General features: G+C 49.6%; 1 protein-coding gene and 1 pseudogene across 2 annotated transcripts in view; one reads left to right on the top strand and one right to left on the bottom strand.

Annotated features, from left to right (window-relative positions):
• Window positions 1-2,671: 2,671 nt before the first annotated feature.
• On the bottom strand, window positions 2,672-4,198 carry LOC310831464 (urotensin-2 receptor pseudogene; annotated as a pseudogene). The gene has a single exon. The product of its transcript is annotated as a urotensin-2 receptor pseudogene (transcript).
• Window positions 4,199-7,155: 2,957 nt separating this feature from the next.
• Window positions 7,156-21,471, top strand: part of RNF216 (ring finger protein 216) — an 82,656-nt gene continuing 68,340 nt past the window's right edge. The window contains exons 1-4 of the mRNA XM_083711402.1: window positions 7,156-7,307; window positions 17,670-17,786; window positions 19,070-19,206; window positions 20,193-21,029. Of these exons, the coding sequence (XP_083567528.1) occupies window positions 17,720-17,786; window positions 19,070-19,206; window positions 20,193-21,029 (1,041 nt within the window). The 5' untranslated portion in view covers window positions 7,156-7,307; window positions 17,670-17,719. The remainder of the gene's footprint in view (window positions 7,308-17,669; window positions 17,787-19,069; window positions 19,207-20,192; window positions 21,030-21,471) is intronic.

Raw genomic sequence — 21,471 nt, 5'->3', positions numbered from 1 at the left:
GCCACACGCTGCTCCCATCACCAGGGAAGTCACGGCATGCATCAGTGTTGGTGGGCCTTACTGGGACCCCAGCAACTAATTCCTTCTGGTTACTGACACCAGGCCTGGAGGTTGGGCTTCACTAGCAATCTCCTTGCTTTCCTCCTGCCGGCAGGTGAAGATTTTTCTATTCCAACAGGCCTTTGGGAACTGACTGCTTTTGAGGAAAGGGCTGGTGCTGTGTTTTAATTCTATTAGTGCTTTAATTACACTTTAATGATTGTCTTCTCTTACGTTTTTAGCTTGCTGTGTTTTATCTGTGTTAGCTTCCATGTGTTGGAGGAAAGGTGGGATATTATTAATATTCAGTTCTTCTTTTTTGGGGTACTCAAGGGTACGTAGTATCAAAACCTCTCCCCCCCCCATGTTAAAAGTGTGGCACTTACTGTTACAACTTCATGCTAGGTACCTGCACCTTTTTTTCTTTAAAAAACCTCCCAGTGATAATAATAATTTAATTTTAAAAAGCTTTATTGGAGTTTTCAGCAGAAAGAGAAGAACAGAAATAAATAGGAACAACAAAACAATAAATTATTAAATCCATGTGCGCAGTGGGCACCTGCGTCACCCGGCTGAGCTGATTCAGAAAAACACTTGACTCTGCAGGAGACCACAGCAGGTGAAGACTTGGGAAATTCTGCTTTTCTCAGATAAGGAATTGGCGCATGCAAAGAATAATAACCGGTCATTCTTTCTAGGAAAGAGGAAATTGGGCTCCCCTGCATGCTGGCCATGCAAACCCAAAACACAGAAGCTGGATTCCATTTTCTTTCATTTCATTTGTACCCCCACCTTCCTCCAAGGAGCTCAAGGCAGCAGATCTGATTCTATTCCCCACCCTGGGCCTGTCTTGTCTCTATCTACTCTCTCCATGGCATGTATAATTTTTTGAACTTAGGATCATAGAATTGTAGAGTTGGAAGGGACCACGGGGTCATCTAGTCCAACCCCCTGCAATGCAGGAATTTTTTTTTGCACAGCAAGGGACTTGAATCCACAACCCTGACATTAAAAGTCTTTACTGCCTATTGCCTTTTCTCTAAGCGAGAAAATCCCAAACGCTGCAACCTTTCTTTATAGCAGGTATGCAAAACAACTGCTTTTTATATGGGGTAAGGTGCACCTTGGCTTTTGTATTGACACGAGGCTGTCGTTGGGCATGGTGATTTTCAGTGTTCAAGGGGTCAGGTCATCTGGGGGGGGGGGCAGGAAAGAATAGGCGGAGGCTTTGCACTGCACGTTCTCAGGCAAGCGGAGTTTCCCCAGGGCATGTAAACACAGTGCGATTGTTTCAGTTCACGTGCTTAGACTGCCTGTATAGCCAAGGCACAATAGGCCATGGGAACTTGGGCGCTGAGCCAGAGACTTCACTGAACTACATGGTTTTGAAGGACCTGCGTGGTGGCATCTCGGGGACTGGGAGGGAGACAGTACCAGACAGCGAAGGAGAAAGAGCAGCAGCTTCTGATCGTATTCTGCCACGTGTCACCAAACCTGTCTGGGATCCCTTTCCATCAAACAGTGCACATTGCTGCTGAACGTGCATCGTTTCCCTGACTGAACTGATGGCCCACCTGAAGCCTCGGAGATGAGGGGACACTGTGCCCCCACTCCAGCTGCTCTTGGACTACAGCTCCCATCAGCCCTGATCATTGGCTGGTGCTGATGGGAGTTTGTAGCCTGACAGCAGCTGGTGGAGGGGCAGCACGGACTCCCCATCCCTGTATTCAAACAGTTATAATGCGCTCCCGTAGCCCCATGCAGTGTGTGGGTCGTAGAGGAATGCATGTTCCTCCCTATGTGATCTTCCAATTCAACAGCTCCTGATAAGTTTCCAAGGGACCCACAGGGCCCTCAGAGTGGATTGGCTGCAGTGTGGTGCCAGTTCCTATTTCTGAGCCTGGCCTACCTCACAGGGTGGTTGCAATGCTTAAATGGGCAAGGGGAGGACCATGACGACACTGCTTCTTGGATGAAGTATGGGATGAAAATCTGACGCACCAAGGAAAACACAATTCAGCAACTTCAGATCATGGAAACTTGCATGTATTTAGGCTTGCACACAGGTGATCAATTTGCTTCTGCCTATAAAGGATCTAGGGACGCGGGTGGCGCTGTGGGTAAAAACCTCAGTGCCTAGGACTTGCCGATCGTATGGTCGGCGGTTCAAATCCCCGCGGCAGGGTGAGCTCCCGTCGTTCGGTCCCAGCTCCTGCCCACCTAGCAGTTCAAAAGCACCCTTAAGTGCAAGTAGATAAATAGGTACCGCTTTCTAGCGGGAAGGTAAAAGGTGTTTCCGTGTGCTGCACTGGTGCAGGCTCGCCAGAGCAGCTTCGTCACGCTGGCCACGTGACCCGGAAGTGTCTCCAGACAGCGCTGGCCCCCGGCCTCTTGAGTGAGATGGGCGCACAACCCCAGAGTCGGTCACGACTGGCCTGTATGGGCAGGGGTACCTTTACCTTTACCTTTATAAAGGATGTGGCCTTGTGCAATCTTATTTGGAGGTACGGTAAATCCCATAATAGACCATGGTGCGGCTGAGGTTTTGACCCATGATTATTCAGACACACACACACACACACACACCCTTCTCCTCTTGGATTTTCCTAGGCATATTTTCAAAACTATTGTCAAATTCTATGAGTATGAAGGCCTTTTGCACAAACAACTGTCCACACATCACTGTACAAATGTTCCAGAACTGGGGGTTGCCTGATCTGGACAGGTATTTTGTGTGGGTTTCTGTAGCTCCCAGCAGCCAATCAAGTAGGGAAATTTGGGCCAGGACAGGGCTTCTTCCCTCAAGGCTGGTCGAGTGGCTGAACGCTTGTCCCCCTGCCTGGCCTGCCTCCTACTCACTTTTTCACAAGAAGACTTCCTTGTTGCCAATTCCCTGCATCTGAGCCACAGCCAAGCTCTCTGTGTACGTGTGGCTTCCAGACCAGACTGATTCCCCCGAGGAACCCCTCTTGGGCTTGACCTTGATGAGAACAAGGGCGTTCCTCTGCCGACCCCTTAAGTACTCCTTGTAGTTCTTGGAGAGCAGAGTGTAAAGGAAAGGGTTGATGCAGCTGTTGCTGTAAGCTAGGCAGGTCACGAAAAAATTGATGCAGGCCACTGTGGCGTTTGCAAGGCTGCCCGGCTGGCGGCGATAGACGCTGAGCAGCTGCCAGAGCCAAAAGGGAATGAAGCAAGCCCAGTAGGCAAGGATGATGCTAAATATCATGCACAGGACCTTCTGCCGAGAGCACCTCTTCATCGCCTTGGCACTGAAGACGGCTCCCTGAGACCTCCAGTAGGTCCTGGCCAACTTGATGTACAAGTAGCAGATGACTAGGCCAGGAGCCAAGATGCTGGTGATGAAGAGGACAGTGAGGTAGACTTTGTAGGCCCCCATCTGCCAAGTAGGGTGGCATATGCGCTTGGTCACTCCTCCTTGGCTGCTCGTCCGGAGGTCGATGAGAACCATGGTGGGCAAGGCAAGGAGGAAGGAGAGGAGCCAGACCGAGCAGGTGATGGTCCTCCGGTAGTCTCCAGGCCTCCGGAGCGAGTCCAAGGGCTTGACGACTGCCAGGTACCTCTCTGTGCTCATGATGGTGAGAGTGAAGATGCTGGCATGCATGGTGAGCAGGTCCAGGCTGAAGAGGACCCTGCAGCCCACGTCGCCAAAGTACCAGTCCTTCACGAAGTAGGTGCAGACGACGAAGGGGATGGTGGCCAGGTAGAGGAGATCAGCCAAGGCCAAGTTGACCACGTAAACGTACATGGAGGCAGACAGCCGTATGGAGAGGTTGACAACCACCAATGTGTAGATGTTTCCAACCACCCCGACGACGCACATGACGGACAGAGCGCATCCCAGGAAGGAGGTGGCCAAGACGTCGCTGGTGCTGCCAGTGGTGTTGGAGGGACTGCTGCCATTCTCAAGCAGGCAGGACAGGTTGGCACATGGGCCCAGGTCCATTATATCTGACCCTTGCACTGGGTCAACATGTTCCACCCAAATGGCATGCCGGATTCTTGCCCAATGCACAGTGCAAATAATCCCCCTCCTTGAGCGCGGTGGCTCTGCTCTAATATATTTGCCAACCAGCTGCCGCCGCTCTGCTTTTGCTGCTGACTCGACAGCCTTTAAAACAGTTTGGTATGATCAGAGTCCGCGCATGAACCCCCCGATGAGGCAGCTGCAAGAGGACAGGAAGGAAAGGCTGCAGGTTAAAGTTTCAGAGCTCCCAGGTCCAAATCTTACCACGTTCCAGCAGGCAGGTGAAGGGAGACGAGAGTGGCTTGGTTCAAAGCAACCTCCTTGTGACTGCCTGTCTTCTTGCCTTTAATCCCTCTGGGCAAACATCCAGCGAGCCACCCTTTGAGAGTGCAGGGCTGGCTCTCCACATCAACTTTATCAGGCCGTAAGCATCCAGGTGTTTTCTCTGAAGGTTTTGCGTGGCCAGCAGTGGCCCTGCCTGTGCAGATCTCCCAGAAGTCGCTTCCCAGGCACGATGTTTGGCCACAGGTGAGCTGGGCAAAGGATGCTGCTTCGTTCGGAGGGAGAGAACAAGCTGCTTGCCTTGTCGATGCAAGAATGCAAATGGCAAAGAATCCCTGAGCAGGACATGGTTTTGTGGGCGGATCCTGTGCCGGGGCCGGACCTTGCAAATAATGGATCTATTGTGACAGATGCTTATGCTTTCTCTATCTCTGGGCTGGGAAGTCTATTCACTGCTGCAAGAGGTGGGAAGGGCCTGGGATTCTTTCTGACAGTCCCCTTGAGGTGGGGTTTCATCCTGTGCTGCTCAGGAAGGAGGAGGCACAGTCAGCAGCAGACTTTTGTATCTTGGAGCAACAGGGTGGATTTTCTTTCCAGCTGCCTCCCTCCCTGCCTGCAGGGCTGTGCAAAGGCGCTGAGGTTGCCCTGCAACCCACAAACAGGATGACTCTCAGTCGCCTTTCGAAGGTGATGCTGGAAAGTGTGCTTCCGCCTCCACACGGATGTGCGCTAACAAAACCCTAACCCTGTGAGGGAAGCTGCACATACTGGCGCTTGTGTAGCTGGTCTTACTTCAATTAGTGTTTAATTTTTTTTAATTGTTTCTCTTTTTTTGCATTCTTATATCACATTGGCAAACATTGTCATATTACATTACAGAGCTTATCATATTTTCCAACATGTATACCAAGATTATACACACACTTCATATACCTAAAAAGAAAGAAAAGAAAAACAAAGAGAAAAAACAAAAACAACCCCTCCAAAAAATCATATACGTACCAACACATTCAACTTCCTGTCTATCCCATTGTATATTCCTTTTTTTAACAAATGAATGTACTCATATTATCATATATTTCTTTTACATTTTATCTAATACATTCCTATAACAATATGTGCTCTTGTTCTTATTTCTCAACTCAGTCTCTCTCCAACATCAATCAAATGCTAGCATAGATAACGGACCTTTACATTATTTTTGACCATATGTTTTATATCTATCCCATATTTTTTTTACTTGAATTGCCTCTCAGGCTATTTGTCAGCTGCGCCATCTCAGCAAATTCTTATAGCTTAATATTGCCAGTTCGTTATTGTCGAGACTCCTTCTTCCTTCCACCCCTTTGCCACCAAAGTCCGGGCTGCAGCCCTTGCATATAAGAATACCTCCCTAAAGGCCTTCGGGGTGTCCCTGCCAACAATGCTTAACAGAAATGCCTCTGGTCTTTTTAAAAAGGCTATTCCAATTTTAATGGTTTCTTTTAGCTGTTTTTTGTTTTAGCTCCAAGATGCCTTGAGTTCGTGTCAGCAGCAAAGGCGGGGTATAAATAAACTAATAATCCTATACTGTAGTTGAAACCATCAGTGCATTTAGAGTGTTTTTCACCGCTCTCCAGTGAGAGGATCGCTGCTTCTGCGACCCAACATCCAACGCAAAGCAAATGCGGTTGGTTTGATCTCATAGCCCCACCTGGTGGCCACGCAGAGCGGGTGCCTAATTATTAGTAGGGGGAAAGTACGACAGTCCGGGCGCTTGCACGCGATCCTGGCCCGCCCCAGCTGCTGATCCTATGCTCGTTTACTTGGAAGCAAGGCAGCGCTGCTTGGATTCCGTGGGACCCGCTTCTCCGGAGGGGAGCTGGTGTGATCTTGCGGGTGGGGGGCGACGAAGTGCGCTCGAAACCCGGAGGGAGAAGGTTGCGTGGCTGCTTCAGTCCAGCGGGCAGGATCGGGTCCCCGCGGAGGGATGCGCGCACAATGCGGTGGGAAGAGGGAGTCCGTCGAAAGTGCGGGCCGGGGCAGAAGAGGGCAGCGGCGCCAGGCAGAAATCCGTCGGGTGCAGCCTCGGCCGGGAAACCGCCCCGCGATCCTCGGGTGGAGGGCGGTGTCTAAAGGTAATTAACGGGAATAATAAGAACCAAAACTGGAGGAGGAGAAGCGACGCCGGTTGCAAGACCAGCGCCACCGTCTTCCTCGCCTGCCGCCTCTCCACCGTTAGAGCATCGAGGCGGATTAAGAGCCTGGAAACACATTTGACAAATATCTTTTCCTTATTTCATATTTGACAAATATCTTTTTATTTTTATTTTCATAATTTTTTTTAGGTCCCGTATTTCAGTATATGCTGGTGTAAGGATGAATTTATTTTCATTTTTTTATAAATTTTAAAAATGCAATAAAGATTAATAATAATTGTAATAATAATAATAATAATAATAATAATAATAATAATAAAATAATAAATAAGAGCCCGGAAACAGACCCGAAGTCGCTGTGAGCAACAAATGCCACCCTTCCCCGGCCAAAGGCAGGACTCTCCTTCCTCCTCCCATAAAACACGCGCATCTCTCCAGATCCCCAGCAAACACGCGGATTCCGCGTCTTCCTTCCCCCTTTTCGCAAACGCGCATGCGCACTCTCGGGCACTGGCAACTCCTCTCCGCCCCCTCCCACTCGGAGAGCCGGCCGTCACGTGACCTGAAGACAGCTGGTTGGCAGTTGCGGGATTTCGGCCCCCCCCCCCTTTCGAGAAACTCTCTGATCCGCGCCTGGAGCGGAGAGTCGCGAGCCGCTCTGCCCCGAGCCCTCCCCTCGTCTCCATGGTCGCTTCGCCCCCGGCCCGCCCCTCGCGGTCACGTGGCGCCCTCGCGCAGGCCGGAAGGAGGCCTGACAGGCCGGAGGCGGAGGCCGAGCGAGCGCGGCGAGGAGGAGGAGGAGGAGGCGGGCGGGCAGGAAGCAGGAAGCGCCGCCGGGAGGGCCGAGCGGGAGACGGAGCGAGGTGAGTGAGGGGGCGCGGGAGGGACCGAGCGAGCGGCCGGCCGGGGGTCCTCCGGGGTCTCCCCGCCCGCTCCCCCAGGGGCAGCCCCGCCCGCACCTGCCTCGGTTGCCTGGCAACCGCCCCCCCCGAGACACCTGCCGGGCCTGGGCGGCCCCTCCAGCCCCCCGGAGGCCGGCCCCGCTCCCCCCCCTGCTGCTGCTGCTGCTGCTGCTGCCAGCCCGTGTGGGCGTCCCCCGACTTCGTTTCCCCTTCCCTCCGGAGAGAGGAGGACGCGGCTCCCCCTTCTCCTCGCCACCGGCCCAAACTTCTGCCAGCTTGAAGTTTGGCTTCTTGCTGCGGGGCGACTCCGCCTCGGACCGGCGCCTGAGCTCTCGCTTCGGGTCTCCCTCTCGCCGCGCCCCCGGGCTCCCGCTTCCCCCTCTTGCAGCAGCAGCAGCAGCAGCAGCTGCCTTCTCCTCCCCCTGCTCTCCTCACCCTCCTTGGCCAGGGCCAGCTGCTCCCCCGGCCTCGCCAGTCTCCCCTCTCCGAGGAGGTCTCGTTTCTCCTCGGGAAGCAGCTCCTCCTGATCGCGGCTGGGATGGCGTCCCCTCCCTGCTTTGCAAGGGTTAACAAAGGAAAAGCAAAGGCGGCAGCACCCGCACCTGAACTTTTGGGGGGAGAGGGGGTGGGGATGCCATGGTGGATTTGGAGGTGGTCCAGGGAGGGGAGAGTTGCTGCTGCTGCTGCTGCTGCCGCCGCCCCCCTCTGCTCCTGCTTGGGGACACCTGGTTGGCCGCTGTGAAAACAGGCTGCTGGACTAGATGGGTCCTTGGCCTAATCCAGCAAACTCTCCTTATGTCCTGCTCTGTGTTGCGTGTGGGAGCCTCTTATTGCCAGCCTTGAACGTTTGGATTTGGCAGAACGTTTATTTCCAGGCAGGCGCATGTGTGGTGGTGCCGGGTCACACTCCCCCCCCCCCCCCCAAAGCGCACAAATCTGAGAGTGGTTTGTGAGATTTTGACCAGCTTTGGCCCATCTGAAGCTGATACAGGCTCGTCTTATCTTGAGCCCAAGCAGAGCCTCGTCACACACAGCGGAAGGATAAGCAGTATGTGCTACATTCTTAATTTTATTTACACTCTATGCTGAGAGAATACAAACATGCATCTTGCCTCTGCGAAACCAACATGGTTGGGTTGTGTGCCTAAGCCAGGGGTCAGCAAACCTTTTCAGCAGGGGGCCGGTCCACTGTTCCTCATACTTTGTGGGGGGCCGGACTATATTGTGAAGAGAAAAAAAAAAGAACAAATTCCTATGCCCCACAAATAACCCAGAGATGCATTTGAAATAAAACCACACATTCAACTCATGTAAAAACCCGCTGATTCGCGGACCGTCCACAAGCCAGATTTAGAAGGCGATCCGGCTGGATCTGGCCCCCAGGCCTTAGTTTGCCTATCCATGGCCCAAACCAGGGGTCAGCAACCTTTTTCATCCATGGGCCGGTCCACCGTCCCTCAGACCATGCGGTAGGCCAAACTGTATTTGGGGGCGGGCGGGGAGAAAAGAACGAATTTCTATGCCCACAAATAACCCAGAGATGCATTTTAAATAAAAGCACACATTCAACTCATGTAAAAACACCCGGCAGGCCCCACAATGCATTTTAAATAAAAGGACACATTCTACTCATGTAAAAATACGCTGATTCCCGGACTGTCCACAGGCCAGATTGAGATTGTGTTTGATGTTGCTTAATCGTGTTGCAATGTGTACTGAGTTTTAAAAGAGGCGTGGTTGCTGAGCAGCCCAACTCCCTTCTTTACCCTACATTTCAACAATTGGTTTTTCCCCATTTGAGATGTACAGATAAGATTCTAACTGCCATGCCCAGCATGCAGGGAGCATTGTAAGTGTCATGGCAGGCAGCTTCTGAGTCTTAGGGCTGTTCCGTGCGTGACATTGCTCCCCAGAGCCACAATATCGCAATGGGGCCTTCATGTTCAAGGGCAGCAGTCTGGTGAATGCAATGGGACAAGGAGGAAGGGCTGCTGGCCTTTTTCATGCTCGGTTTTTAGCACGGCATATTTTCATACTGTGGGTTGACTGGAGCCGTGTGAATGGCCACAGTAGGAATGGGGACCCCGTATGAGATGTTCTGTGTTCTGATTCAGCAGCCAGGCTCTTTTTAGACTGTTGGAGCCTTTTCTTATACTGTATTGAGATCCCCTCTTGCTGCAGGAGGAAAAAGCACATGTGGAATCCTCCCTGGAATGTGGCGTGAGGGTTTGTTTCATGAGGAGTGCTGGGTAGTTGAGAGCTCTTTGCGCAGGGTAAGAGTTGCACCAAAATGACTAGTATGATGTGCTTTGAACACTTGGGTGCTGTGTTATTCACAGCCACCTCCTCCAGTTTTTTGTTTTTGTTTTAAAACTATTTTAACACTTTTGCAGCAGTTTTTTGTTTTTGTTTTAAAACTATTTTAACACTTTTGCAGCAGGGATAGGTAACCTATGGTCCTCTGGCTGTTGCAGTTTCCCCAAGCCAAATCTTCGGGGTGAGGGTATGCAAGAAGGAAGAGGTGGTCTATTAAGCTGCAGAAATCGCTTTCATAAAGGAAATGGTTGTGGAAGATTAGTACATGCAGCTGTGGAGATCTGTTTCTGAAGGGGGTGTGTCTGTTTACCAGCTTGTAAAAAGTCTTTCCCTTATGGAATGTGTGTTTGCCAACTCAGTGCCCTCCAGATATTTGTTGTAAGGCAGTGGTGGGGAACCGCTGCTCCACGAACCAAACTTCTCCCGCCAACCCTCCCCATTTGGCCTGCAAGGCCATTTTGGGCAAGCCAGACACTCTTCCATCGTTACACCTGATGTCATATATTGGTAGGGCTTCAAAGGAAGAATCAGGAGATTAGAGTGAGCTCCCAACATTCCTTTTACTGGAGCAAGGCATGCTCCCACTGCCCTTCTGCTGATGGACAATGAGAGTGGGCCTTGCCCCAGGAGCCGGAAACAATTGAACAGAAACTGCAACTCCCACCCAGTGCTGCTCCTTGAACTTTTGAAAACTGGGTGCACAAAGAACAGTGTGAGGCTGCTTGTTAAAGGGCTTTCAAACAGCCTTGTTCTGTGCTTTGGAGTCCCGACAATCGGGGCTTCTAAGCACAGCATCACCTGGTGTCATAGTGGTGTCACGTGATTGACAGGGTCTTCCTGATAAATTCAGTCCATCAGGAATTGGAAGGTGAAGATCTGGCCCACTGGCCAGAAGAGGTCTCCCTGCCCTGCTGTAGACATTGCTTTGCTGCATCAGGGAGAGGACTTTCAAAACTTAAATTCAGCATCGATTGGAGGTGTCCTCAACTGTATAACCTGGAGGTTTGCCCCCCTTTGTACCATATTACAGAGATTTCTCTCTCATTCTGAAATTGCCAGGAAATGGTTTAGTTGTAGGAAGCATTTAGAAAGACAAGAGGTTTAATAAAATCCAATGCTTCAACATTCTTGGAGGGGGGGAGGGGGGATCCAAATTCCTACATGCAGTCGTCAGATTCTTAGACACATGGACAACTGAGTGCTAGCCAGTGGCGCTTGCCCAGTCCTGTGTGTTGCTGATAAAGAAGAAATGGTTCGGGTGCTCAGTTCTTCCTCAGCTTTCACTGGTCCTTAACTCTTGCAGCAGGATCACTTTTCCTTCAGCATCTTCTGGTTGCAAAAGGCTTTTTTGAAAAAAGATTTGAGGTTTTCAGTTATATACATTTCAGTAGTTTTACAGCAACTTAAACATATAAAAACTTGACTTCCTCCTCTTTCTGCGGTTCCTTACATTAATTTTTTTTTTCATTTCCTGCATATTCTAACTTATTTTTTCATTCATCTACTTTAATTGTTTACTCTTATGAAACGGCAGGTTATTACAATAACCCTGCCAGTTTGTTTACAATTTGTTTGTAAATATTCAATAAACCATTTCCATTTTTTAATGTTATCTTGATTTCTCTCTCCACCCGCCCCGCAGTAAGTTTTGCCATTTCTGCGTAGTCCATAAGTTTTTGTATCCATTCTTCTTTCATCGGGACTTTTTCTTTCTATTTTTGGGCAAATAACATTATTGCCGCTGTAGTAGCATACATGAATAAATTTCTATACTGTTTAGGTAATTCTGGCCCTGTAATTTCCAAAAGAAAATTTGTTTAAAAATGCTGATTTTTTAAACAAATGTTATTTTAAACATCTTTCTCAATTCATTATGTATCAGTAAGCTTTAAACATACTGCGAGACCACATATGATAGAAAGTACATTTTTTCTCTTCGCATTTCCAACACTTATTCAATTTTGATTTATACATTTTTTGCCAGTTTACTCAGTGTTAGATACCATGTATATAACATTTTCATATAGCTTTCTCTTAAACCATAGCATGCTGTAAATTTTATATCCGTATTTCACAATCATTCCCACACTTCCATAACTATATTATAACCAATATCTATTGCCCAACGTATCATTGAAGACTTGCTCATTCTTTTTCTCCCAATCCAATAATATACATTTTTGGCAGCACTTTTTTGGCAGCACTTTTAAATTCCAACAGATCTCTCTCCAGTTGTGATATTTGTTCCCCAAACCCCCGGGGCTTGTCTAGGTGAGCCTGGTTTGGAGAAAAGGCAGCAGCATCTGAGCAGGCTGCTTGGGAGTTTATTGAGCATATTCAGCCTTTCCTGAACCTTTGGCAGGAGACAGAAAGCTGGGAGGCAGAGGAGTTTTTTGTGCTACATTCTCCCCTTTTTTCCAGTCAGCCTCATTTGGGGATCGCTAATTCTGTTGCATCTTTGTGTCAGGGGTGTGATGCATCATTTGATTGTATCTCAATATAGAATTGTCCTTGGTGGCTTCTGCACAGCGCATCTTTGGATGAGATCCCGGGAGAGATGCTCGGAACAGGAATTTGCTCAGGGACACGTGGAGGAGGGGTATCGTTACTCCTTCACGCCGTTAAAACGGACTCTTTCAGGTAGCAGAGTGAAGTCACACCTTCAGTTTTAATTAAGAGAAGAAGCATTCCTCAGTTATTGAAAATTTGTCACAACAGCGTTTTCCTGTTTTCCATTTTCTGGAAGTAACGAGGGGTAACGGTGAGCCAATTAATTAGGGTGTTGTGGAAGATACGGCTTCTGGCTCCCGTTAGATTATTAGTTTCACTTTTTAAAAAGCTTGACCACTTTCACTTTTTGAAAAACATGACTACTCATTTTTACCTCCAGGCATTTGGCTTTAGCATTATCTGGCAGTTTTGGCACCCAGGGCAGTGCTGAGACTGCTAAGGGTTGACTGTTAAGGAGATAATTTACAGTCATACCTTTGATCCTTGGGACTTGGACTCCCAAATGCCGCAAACCTGGAAGTGAGTGTTCTGGTTTGCGAATGTTCTTTGGAACCCTAAACATCCGACGGAGCTTCCGCGGCTTCTGATTGGCTACAGGAGCTTCTTGCAGCCAATCAGAAGCTGCACATTGGTTTCTGAATGTTTTGGAAGTCGAACGGACTTCAGGAATGGATTCCATTCAACTTCCAAAGTACGACTGTAGTGGATTTAGACCAGGAGTGGGTAACCTTGGGGTGGGGGGCGGGGAGAGATGCTGCTGGGCCCCAGCTCTCCTTGAGGTGAGGTGTGGGTGGGTGGAAGAGGCGTAATGCAGAACATCTGGCGAGGTGAGCCAGCCTGGCTTTGGGCCCTTGAAGGTCATCCTAGCAAATGAAGCTGTAGGCTGCATTAAAAAGCCCTTAGTCTGTTTAATCATTTGAGTCGTAGCCTATTGTGATTGATTATGCTTGCATATGAGTAAGAACAGTGTTTCTGAAACATGCGAAAAGAGAGAGGCTTCTGTTAAGATGAATGTGTGCTGTGACATTCCTCACCTCAGAGACGTTCCTTCCAGCCTGTGAGAAAATGAAGCAAATAAAAATTAACTTAGTTTACTACAACTGTTATTATTAAATGTTATTAAATAGGAAGGGAGGCCTTTTCATTTGGATGTTAATCCCCATTTAACTCCCCATGGAATCAACACTTATTGTTCGCTTCCCATTTCCAGGGAGCTGAGGTGACTCCCACTTTTCAGATTCCTGCTTTTGAGCTCTCCATGGGCATCTGGTGGTGGTCGTTGTTGTTAAATTTCTATGCTGCCCTTCATCCTAGGATCACAGGGCTGTTGACAATATAAAAGCACAAAAGTATATAACCTAGTAACAGACAAGAACAATACCCCACGCCCAGTTTAAAAGGGCATAGGCATAGATTATTTAATTAACCAAAGGCCTGGGAGAAGAGGAATGTTTTTGCCTGGTGCCTAAAGAGATGCAACGAAAGTGCCAAGCGAGCTTCCGGGGGGGGGGGGCATTCCACTGCAGAAAAGCCCCGTTCTGGTGTTGCCAACCTCCGGACTCCTCACGGACGCATCTTATGTTCTTGTTCTTTTAATACGGTGCTTCTAGGAGGAGGATAATCCAAAGGCATTTAATCAATAACTCAGGGGGAGCAGAACTGCTGCCCGCCAGGTGCTGCTGGACTTCCAACTTCTGCCAGTCCCAACCAGCATGCCAGGGGTCAGGGATGATGGGATTGCCCCCCCCCCCCCCGTTGGCTGCCCTTGCCATAGCTGGTTAAATGTTTCTGCTGTTGTAAACAAAAATTGCCCTTTTTCTCTTATGGGGTATCCAAGAGCCCATATAGAGTCCTTACATAGGTTCCCTATTGGTAGGAGAGAATTAACAGAGGCCAACCAGAGAAGCGGCCAACCAGAAGCGGCTTAGTCATACTGGCCACATGACCCGGAAGCTGTACGCCGCCTCCCTCGGCCAATAAAGCGAGATGAGCGCCGCAACCCCAGAGTTGGTCACGACTGGACCTAATGGTCAGGGGTCCCTTTACCTTTACCTTTAACCAGAGAATATTGAGAAGCAAAGTAGCTAGTAAACTTGATCTTTATTGATCTGTTGCAACAGGGTGCTCCCTTCACCCGCAGGAGAGAGGAGGAAGACCCAGAAAAATGGCGTGCAAAGCCTTATAAAGACTTTTGAAATTGCCACCCTGTAGATCACAACCACCCCCAGAAACATCATACGTACATCACAGAAGGGGTGTAATCTAAGACCACCCCTCAGATACATCACACCTACATCATAAAAAGGCGGCCTAAAACAGAAACTTTGAATGTTGTTTATATCCTGTCTGGCAGGTTAATTGATTGTCTTTCCTGCGAACCTGGCTAGTCTTTTGTAGTGATAAATACTTCTTTCCTGGGCCAGGTCACAGGCTCACACCCTATTCAAACACAGACAGTGGGGATGCTTTTCCATTTTCCTTTGACCTTGCAGAGAAAACATTTGGTCAGTTTGGGATAGTTTGGGAATCAAAATTGTTCCAGGTCGGTCTTCCTGTGCTGATCTATGTACATGCTTGGTTGGTACGCTTATGAACATTACCATATATCTAAGACCTCAAAATTCCTGTTACAGATAGGTAGCCGTGTTGGTCTGCCATAGTCAAAACAAAAAAAAATCCTTCCAGTAGCACCTTAAAGACCAACTAAGTCAGTTCTTGGTATGAGCTTTCGTGTGCATGCACACTTCTTCAGAGACACTGTTTCAGTGTATCTGAAAATTTTGTTCTCAAAATTCCTATCACACTGTGGCCTTTCTGGTGAAGAGCAGGTTGCTCTTGTTCCTGGCTGCCGCTGATCCCAGGCCCCCACGTCCATTGGGAAAGCTAATGAACCTGTTTGGCTGTTCAGGCTTGCGTTCCTGGCTGCTGCTCAGAACAATTTCTTCCTTGCTCTGAGGAGGCAGCAGAACTTCCGCAACCCAGTGCTTTGCCCGGTCTGTGATTTGGCTTGCCAGCCATTCCAAGGTGGAGCTGGATTTGCAAGGAGGGAGATTTTAACAATTGCTGGTCATAGAATCACAGATGTTGTAGAATTGGAAGGGATCCCCAGGGTCATCTAGTCCAGCCCCACCTGCAGTGCACAAATCTCAGCTAAAGCATCCATGGCAGATTGCCACCCAGCCTCTAGCCCAGGGGTTGGCAAAGTTTTTGTGGCTTGGGCTGGTTCATGGTCCCACAGACCCTGCGGTGGGCCAGAGTGCGCATGCGCACATTCATGCCAAATGCCATTTCCGGTGCTCCTTCCAGCACAGAGGAGGCGTGCGCAGCTTCCCACTGGCTGCAGGAGCTTCCGGCGCCGCAGAAGGCGGTCCCCGTTCTGCTCCGTGCTGGTTTAGTGCGGTGCATGGGAGTTGAGCAGGAGGCGGGAGTCCCTGAGCGGGCGGCAGGGGTCCATGGACCGGTTAAACTACCCCCGTGGGTTGCTTGTGGCCCATGGGCCTTAGGTTGCTGACCCCTGCCTAACTGGAGGGTGGGCAGGAGTTTGCAGTGTTGTCTCTGGCATAAGGAGCATGCACAGCAGTACAGTGGAACCTCGTGTTGCCTACCTTCGCCCTTGTGAACGTTGCGGGTTACGAGCTCCGCTAACCCGGAAGTAGATGCTCCTGGTTGCTATCTTTGCCCTGGGATGCGAGCGGAAGTCATGTGGTGGCAGCGGGAGGTGCCATTAGCGAAAGCGCGCCTCGTGTTACGAGTGGTTTAGGGTTGAGAACAGACCTCCAGAATGAATTAAATTCGTAACTGGATGTACCACTGTATCTAGAACAGGAAAGCGCAGTCACATTAGCACAGGGTACTGTTGTTGGACTGTGATATTTAGTTCTAACTTATTGATCAAATACACTTTTTAAATGAAGAACAGCTATTTTATTCATTTTTAATAGTATTTATATTCTCCTGTCTTAGAATTTTAGGGTACACACACATAGCTGACACACACTCCACAGAAAACCTATCCTTCATCCTTCAAAATTTAGGAAATATTCCCTGAGAAAAATACACATTATTTTAGCACACGGAACAGTCCCCAAAAAGCCCTCTTGGCTCTCTTAATTACCGTATTTTTCGCACCATAGGGCGCACCCAGTTTTTTTGGGGGGAAATAAAGGGGAAAAAATTATTTCCCCCCCAGGCGCGGGGCTGGGGCGGGGGAAGCTTGAGCTTCCCCCGACCCCAGCCCCCAAACAGGCAGCTCTCTGCAAGCCATGGGAGCGCTCCCGCTGCTTGCGGAGAGGTCCGCAAAACCTGGGCGCGCTGAGCTCAGCGCGCGCAGGCTTCGGCATGCAGGCAAGTCTCCGCAAGCAGCGGGAGCGCTCCCGCTGCTTGCGGAGAGGTGTGCGAAGCCTGGAGAGCGTGAGGGGTTGGTGCGCACCGACCCCTCTCACTCTCCAGGCTTCAGCGAAAGCCTGCCTTCGCACCATAGGACGCACACACATTTCCCCTTCATTTTTGGAGGGGAAAAAGTGCGTCCTATGGTGCGAAAAATACGGTACTCTGAATATTTCTTCTACAGAAGGAGATATCTTGGAGAAACCTTTCCCAGCAGTTACTTACAAATCCTGTCTTAAGGGCATAATTTGGGTATGAATAGGGGGTGGGCCTGTGACCTGGATCCAGGATAAAGTATTTACCATCTCAGTGGCCAGGCTGCCCAGGTAATGCAATCAGTAAAGCATTATCAGGTACCTTGGCAGACAGGAGAGAAGCCAGAATCAACATTTCTATAGGAGACTGCCCTCTTTCTGTGCAGTATGTATGGTGCTTTTTGGGTGGTCTTTGGTTAAGGGGTTGAAACATGCAATCTGGCCAAATGTTTTCTCTGGAAATTTTGTTACAATCAATCATAATTTGATTTTGGACCCTGAATTAGCACTTTTGTCGCTTGAGAGCAACTCTAACCCCGAGCTTTTCTAACTTAGCCGCTGCCAGATGGGAAACAGGAGATAATCATACTTGGCGTTCCTGGTATGCCTGCGTGTGGGAGGCTGGCAGCAGGCAGCTCTCCTAGGTTTGCAAATGTGACAATAAGATGGGCTTTCAGTTTGTGTTTTTTGCAGCATGAGGACTAGAAATTTGTTTCTAATTTACAGCCAGAGCTGCGATGTACAGCCTAGTCCTGCACATGCTTGCTTGGCAGTCAGCCTTCCATCGCTTACCGCTGGGCAAATTCTGTAGCCAGTAATAGATTCTGTGCTTGCCTGGTGGATCTTCAGGTAAACGGAAGTCCTGTTTGTGGATGGATTAATAACTGCAGATGGGATTTCTGCATATTTGTACAAGGATTTCCTGGATTTCTCCCAGCAGTTGCCTACCTCTCAATTAAAACCCAGCTGCTCAGCTTAATAAGAAAATGAACCTTGTGTAAACTCTGTCTGGAGCAACCTCTACCACGTGGTAAAACCAGAAGTGTGATCTAACCACTCACCTTGTCCTTTGCAGGTGCTGTTGGCAGAGTGAGTGCCATGCTCTGGAGCTCTTAGCTTTCTAACATGGCAGAGGGAGGTGGAAACGAAGAAGTGATTGACTTGAACAGTTTCCGGAGCCACCGGGGGAAAGGTAAGGAAAATATTCCTGGTTCTTCCAGGTGCAGCATATGAGGCTGGTGCAGGGGTCAGCAAACTTACCGCGCCTCGGGCCGGTGTCTCCAGCGCCGATCGCGCGGCGGGCCAGAGGGTGGGGGAGCTTGTGCCCATACATATGCGCGCACATGCTATTTCTGGCGCACTTCCAGGTTGGAGGAGCACCGAAAATAGCTTGTGCGCATGCGCACGGGCCTCCTCCGACCCGGATGTGCACCAGAAATAATGCTTGCGCATGCACACAAGCTATTTCCGGTGCTCCTCTGACCCAGAAGTGGGCAGCAGCGCAGCGCCGGTAAGAGCGGGCAGCAGGGGTTGCTGCGGGCCGGATAAATGAGTCCCTCGGGCTTTATCCGGCTTGCGGGCCTTAGTTTGGAGACCTCTGGGCTGGTGGAACTATTGAAGGGTGCTGTTGCAGCCTTCTCCAAGCTGGTATCTTGCCGTTTTGAACAAGTCAGCTCTAGTCCCCATTGCAGGCCTGGGGGATGAGGAGCATTGCACCGAGGTGGAGCCTTCAACAGTGGCAAGAGCTACAGGGCACAGGGTTTCCTCTCCACTTCTTTCTCCTGCATCATGGAATGCCAGTTGCAACCACTTTGATCTGAAAGGAGTCTTTTTCTCAATTGCATTCCCTTCAGCCTCTGGGCCCGAGAGATTCCCCATCCCTTCTCTAAAGCGATACTGCTTCTGGAACCAGTTGCATCTCACCTTCTCCCTCCCATTCTTAGGAGAGGATTTAATTCAGTAGTTAACTTATCCCTAGGCTATCTTCTGCCACCTGCAGCAGTTCTCTGTTGGCATCCTGTCCTGGTTTGTTTGAGACTGTGGCATGCCTCTGCCCCGGCCAAGACTGTTCCAGTGGCGAGTGGCCTTAGTCAGAGCCCTTGAGTTCTTCTTCCATTTTATTATAAGGCAAACTCGGGTAACATATTTCAGATTGAAGTTATAACAACTAGAAATAACTACAGTTGTACCTTGGTAGTCAAACACCTTAGTTGTCGAACAAATCGGCTCCTGAATGTCGCAAACCCAGCAGTGAGTGTTCTGGTTTGTGAATGATTTTTGGAAGCCAAACATCTGACGCAGCTTCCGCGGCTTCTGAATTGGAAGCCGTGCCTTGGTTTTGGAACCATTTTGGGAGTCAAACAGACTCCCGGAATGGTTTAATTTGAGAACCAAGGTACGACTGTATTAGTGTTCTGTTGCGAACCTTCAGCTGATAGGTAAGTTGTCTCTCCTTTCTCTCCTTCCTTCTTTCAGATAGAATAAACCACAGAGACGAGGGGCTTATCACCATATCCGACTCCTCGGATGAAGAATTGCCTGTGATGCTGGACATTCCTGTTCGCCGGCAGTGGGAGGATGAGGAAGATGACGATGTAGTCATACTGATGGAGGTAACTCTTTGGCCCTGGCCATCCTCCAGTATAGCAAAAATTGAAATTTGTGTTAGGCTTAGTATACAACAAGTATGGTCTCTCCATCCCACATGTATGTTTAAAACGGAATAGTTATATGTTTATTATTTGAAACCTTTTAAAATCTGGCACTGATTTAGTTAGCTTGACTCTTGTAACAAATGCATGAATCTTCCCCCGCTGTAAGACACAAATCAAGCCCCCATCTCATATTCTGGAGTTGTTCTCACTTGGCTTCCAAAACTTTGCCCAAGTGAGCTTTGCAGGGCATCTTAAAATGTGAGAATGGTGGGCTGCCTCCTGACAGCTCATCCTAGAATATTTCAGCTATTTCAGGTAGCAGCTTCATTCTGTTACTACCTTGAGGAAACACAACATTTTTTGAACAGCAAAATATGCTTTTAAATACCCTTAAACCAGCTGCCAAATGCCTCCCTGAAAGGGAGAAAATCCACTTCTTAGAATCCTGCTTGTTATTTTTCTTTTAATGTGAGCCCACCTTAGCAGGAGCAAAAGCAGGGAATGCTTACTCTAAATCCTATATAGCAGCGATGGCCAAACGTGGCCCTTCAGCTGTGTTGGGACTACAACTCCCGTCATCCCTAGCTAACAGGACCAGTGGTCAGGGATGATGGGAATTGTAGTCCCAAAACAGCTGAAGGGCCACGTTTGGCCATCGCTGCTATATACAGTAGTACCTCGGTTTAAGAACATCCCTGTTTACGAACTCCACAAAACCAGAAGTAATGTTCTGGTTTGTGAACTTTACCTCAGTCTAAGAACGGAAGCCGAACGGTGGAAGGGCACTGGCAGTGGGAGGCCTTATTAGGGAAAGCGCGCCTCAGCTTAAGAACAGACTTCTGGAACGGATTAAGTTTGTAAACCAAGGTACCACTGTACTTGCAACCTGAATCAACCTTCCAAAGAAACGGCTAGCCTAACTACGGCTTAATATCCTTTTAAAGACAGGAGCGAAGAAGCTTCTGCGCTCCAACGTGATCAGACCAGCGGCTCCCTGGCAGAGTGCGAGCAAGTCGGGGGAAGGAGGATCCAAGGGCGACGTGTTGCCAGGGCCCCACGATGGACAGAAGGCGAGGACCCCTCCTTCCCCGAGGCCGCCTGGCGCTTGGCGGAACTGTGCGAAGGCCGCTGGCGTGGCGCTGGGACGGCAGGAAAGCGAGAACGAGGTCTTGGAACTGCCAGAAACCCCGGAGCCTGTTGGGCCGAGGGGGGACGGCGATGGGGCTGTTCCGGAGCCTGGTCCCAGCGTGTCTCGGACGAGAGAGGCGAGACCTGGCAGCGAGAAGGAGGTCATCAACTTGGAGGAGGTCTTGCCCGCTGATGAGGAAGGGCAGGAGCAGAGGGAGCAAGAGCTGCAGCCGAGGCTGGCACCGCCGCTCGGAGGGACTGTCCGCTGCATCCAGGAGAACATGCGGCTGGACCACCCCTATTTCCAGCCCGCTGAGAAGGACGCAGGCCCCGTGGTCAACCTCATTTCTCCTCAGCAAGGGCAGCGGGACATGGACCTGGGCCCACTGCCCAGGGCGTACCAGGAGGAGATCCCTGGGCCTGCCTTTCCCAGGCCGGAGCCGCCGCAGGACGGGATCCCCGGCCCCGCCTCCCCCCAGCTGGCTCACCCACCGGAAGAAGAGGGAGGTGGGCAGCAGGCAACGGTCAATGAGCAGGCGGGCCCCTCTTCGCCAGCCCGAGGCCCCCCCGATCCTGGTTCCAGCGACGTTCCCAAGCAAGGCACTGGTCCTCAGCTCGACAAGGACCTCTTTGCTCTTCTCATCAGGGAAACGGTGAGTGTCGTTGTCGGGTATCCTTCATAAGTGTGGCCCTCATCAAGAAGAGATAATGACAGCACACTCATTTCCCCCCACTGTGATCACTTTGGCTTCACTGAATGGGATGCACATCATGTGAAAAGCTCTTTTTTATTGGTTTTTACACATTTTCCAGCATAACAACTCCAAAAAAAGAGAAAAAATCATGACTAATCTTTGGCTGTCACAGCCTTCGACTTCCCTCAACTCCTTCTAATGGTTTTCTAAATCCTTTTCTGGTTTTGCATTTTGTTACAATACTTATTGTTATAAATCAAATCTTACATCAATTAAACAATCCTTTTCACAATAATTTGTTAAAATCTTCCTACAAAACGTCTTGTAACCCTACAAGCAATATTAAATAATTACAATTGTCTTTCAAATACAACATAAATTTGTTCTAGCCCTTTAGGAA

Source organism: Podarcis gaigeae, assembly GCF_964106915.1.
Source record: "Podarcis gaigeae genome assembly, chromosome: 14".
In the NCBI taxonomy this organism is placed as follows: Eukaryota; Metazoa; Chordata; class Lepidosauria; order Squamata; family Lacertidae; genus Podarcis; species Podarcis gaigeae.
The sequence above is the reverse complement of the archived record's forward strand: the minus strand, read 5'-3'. Positions and strand labels throughout refer to the sequence as shown.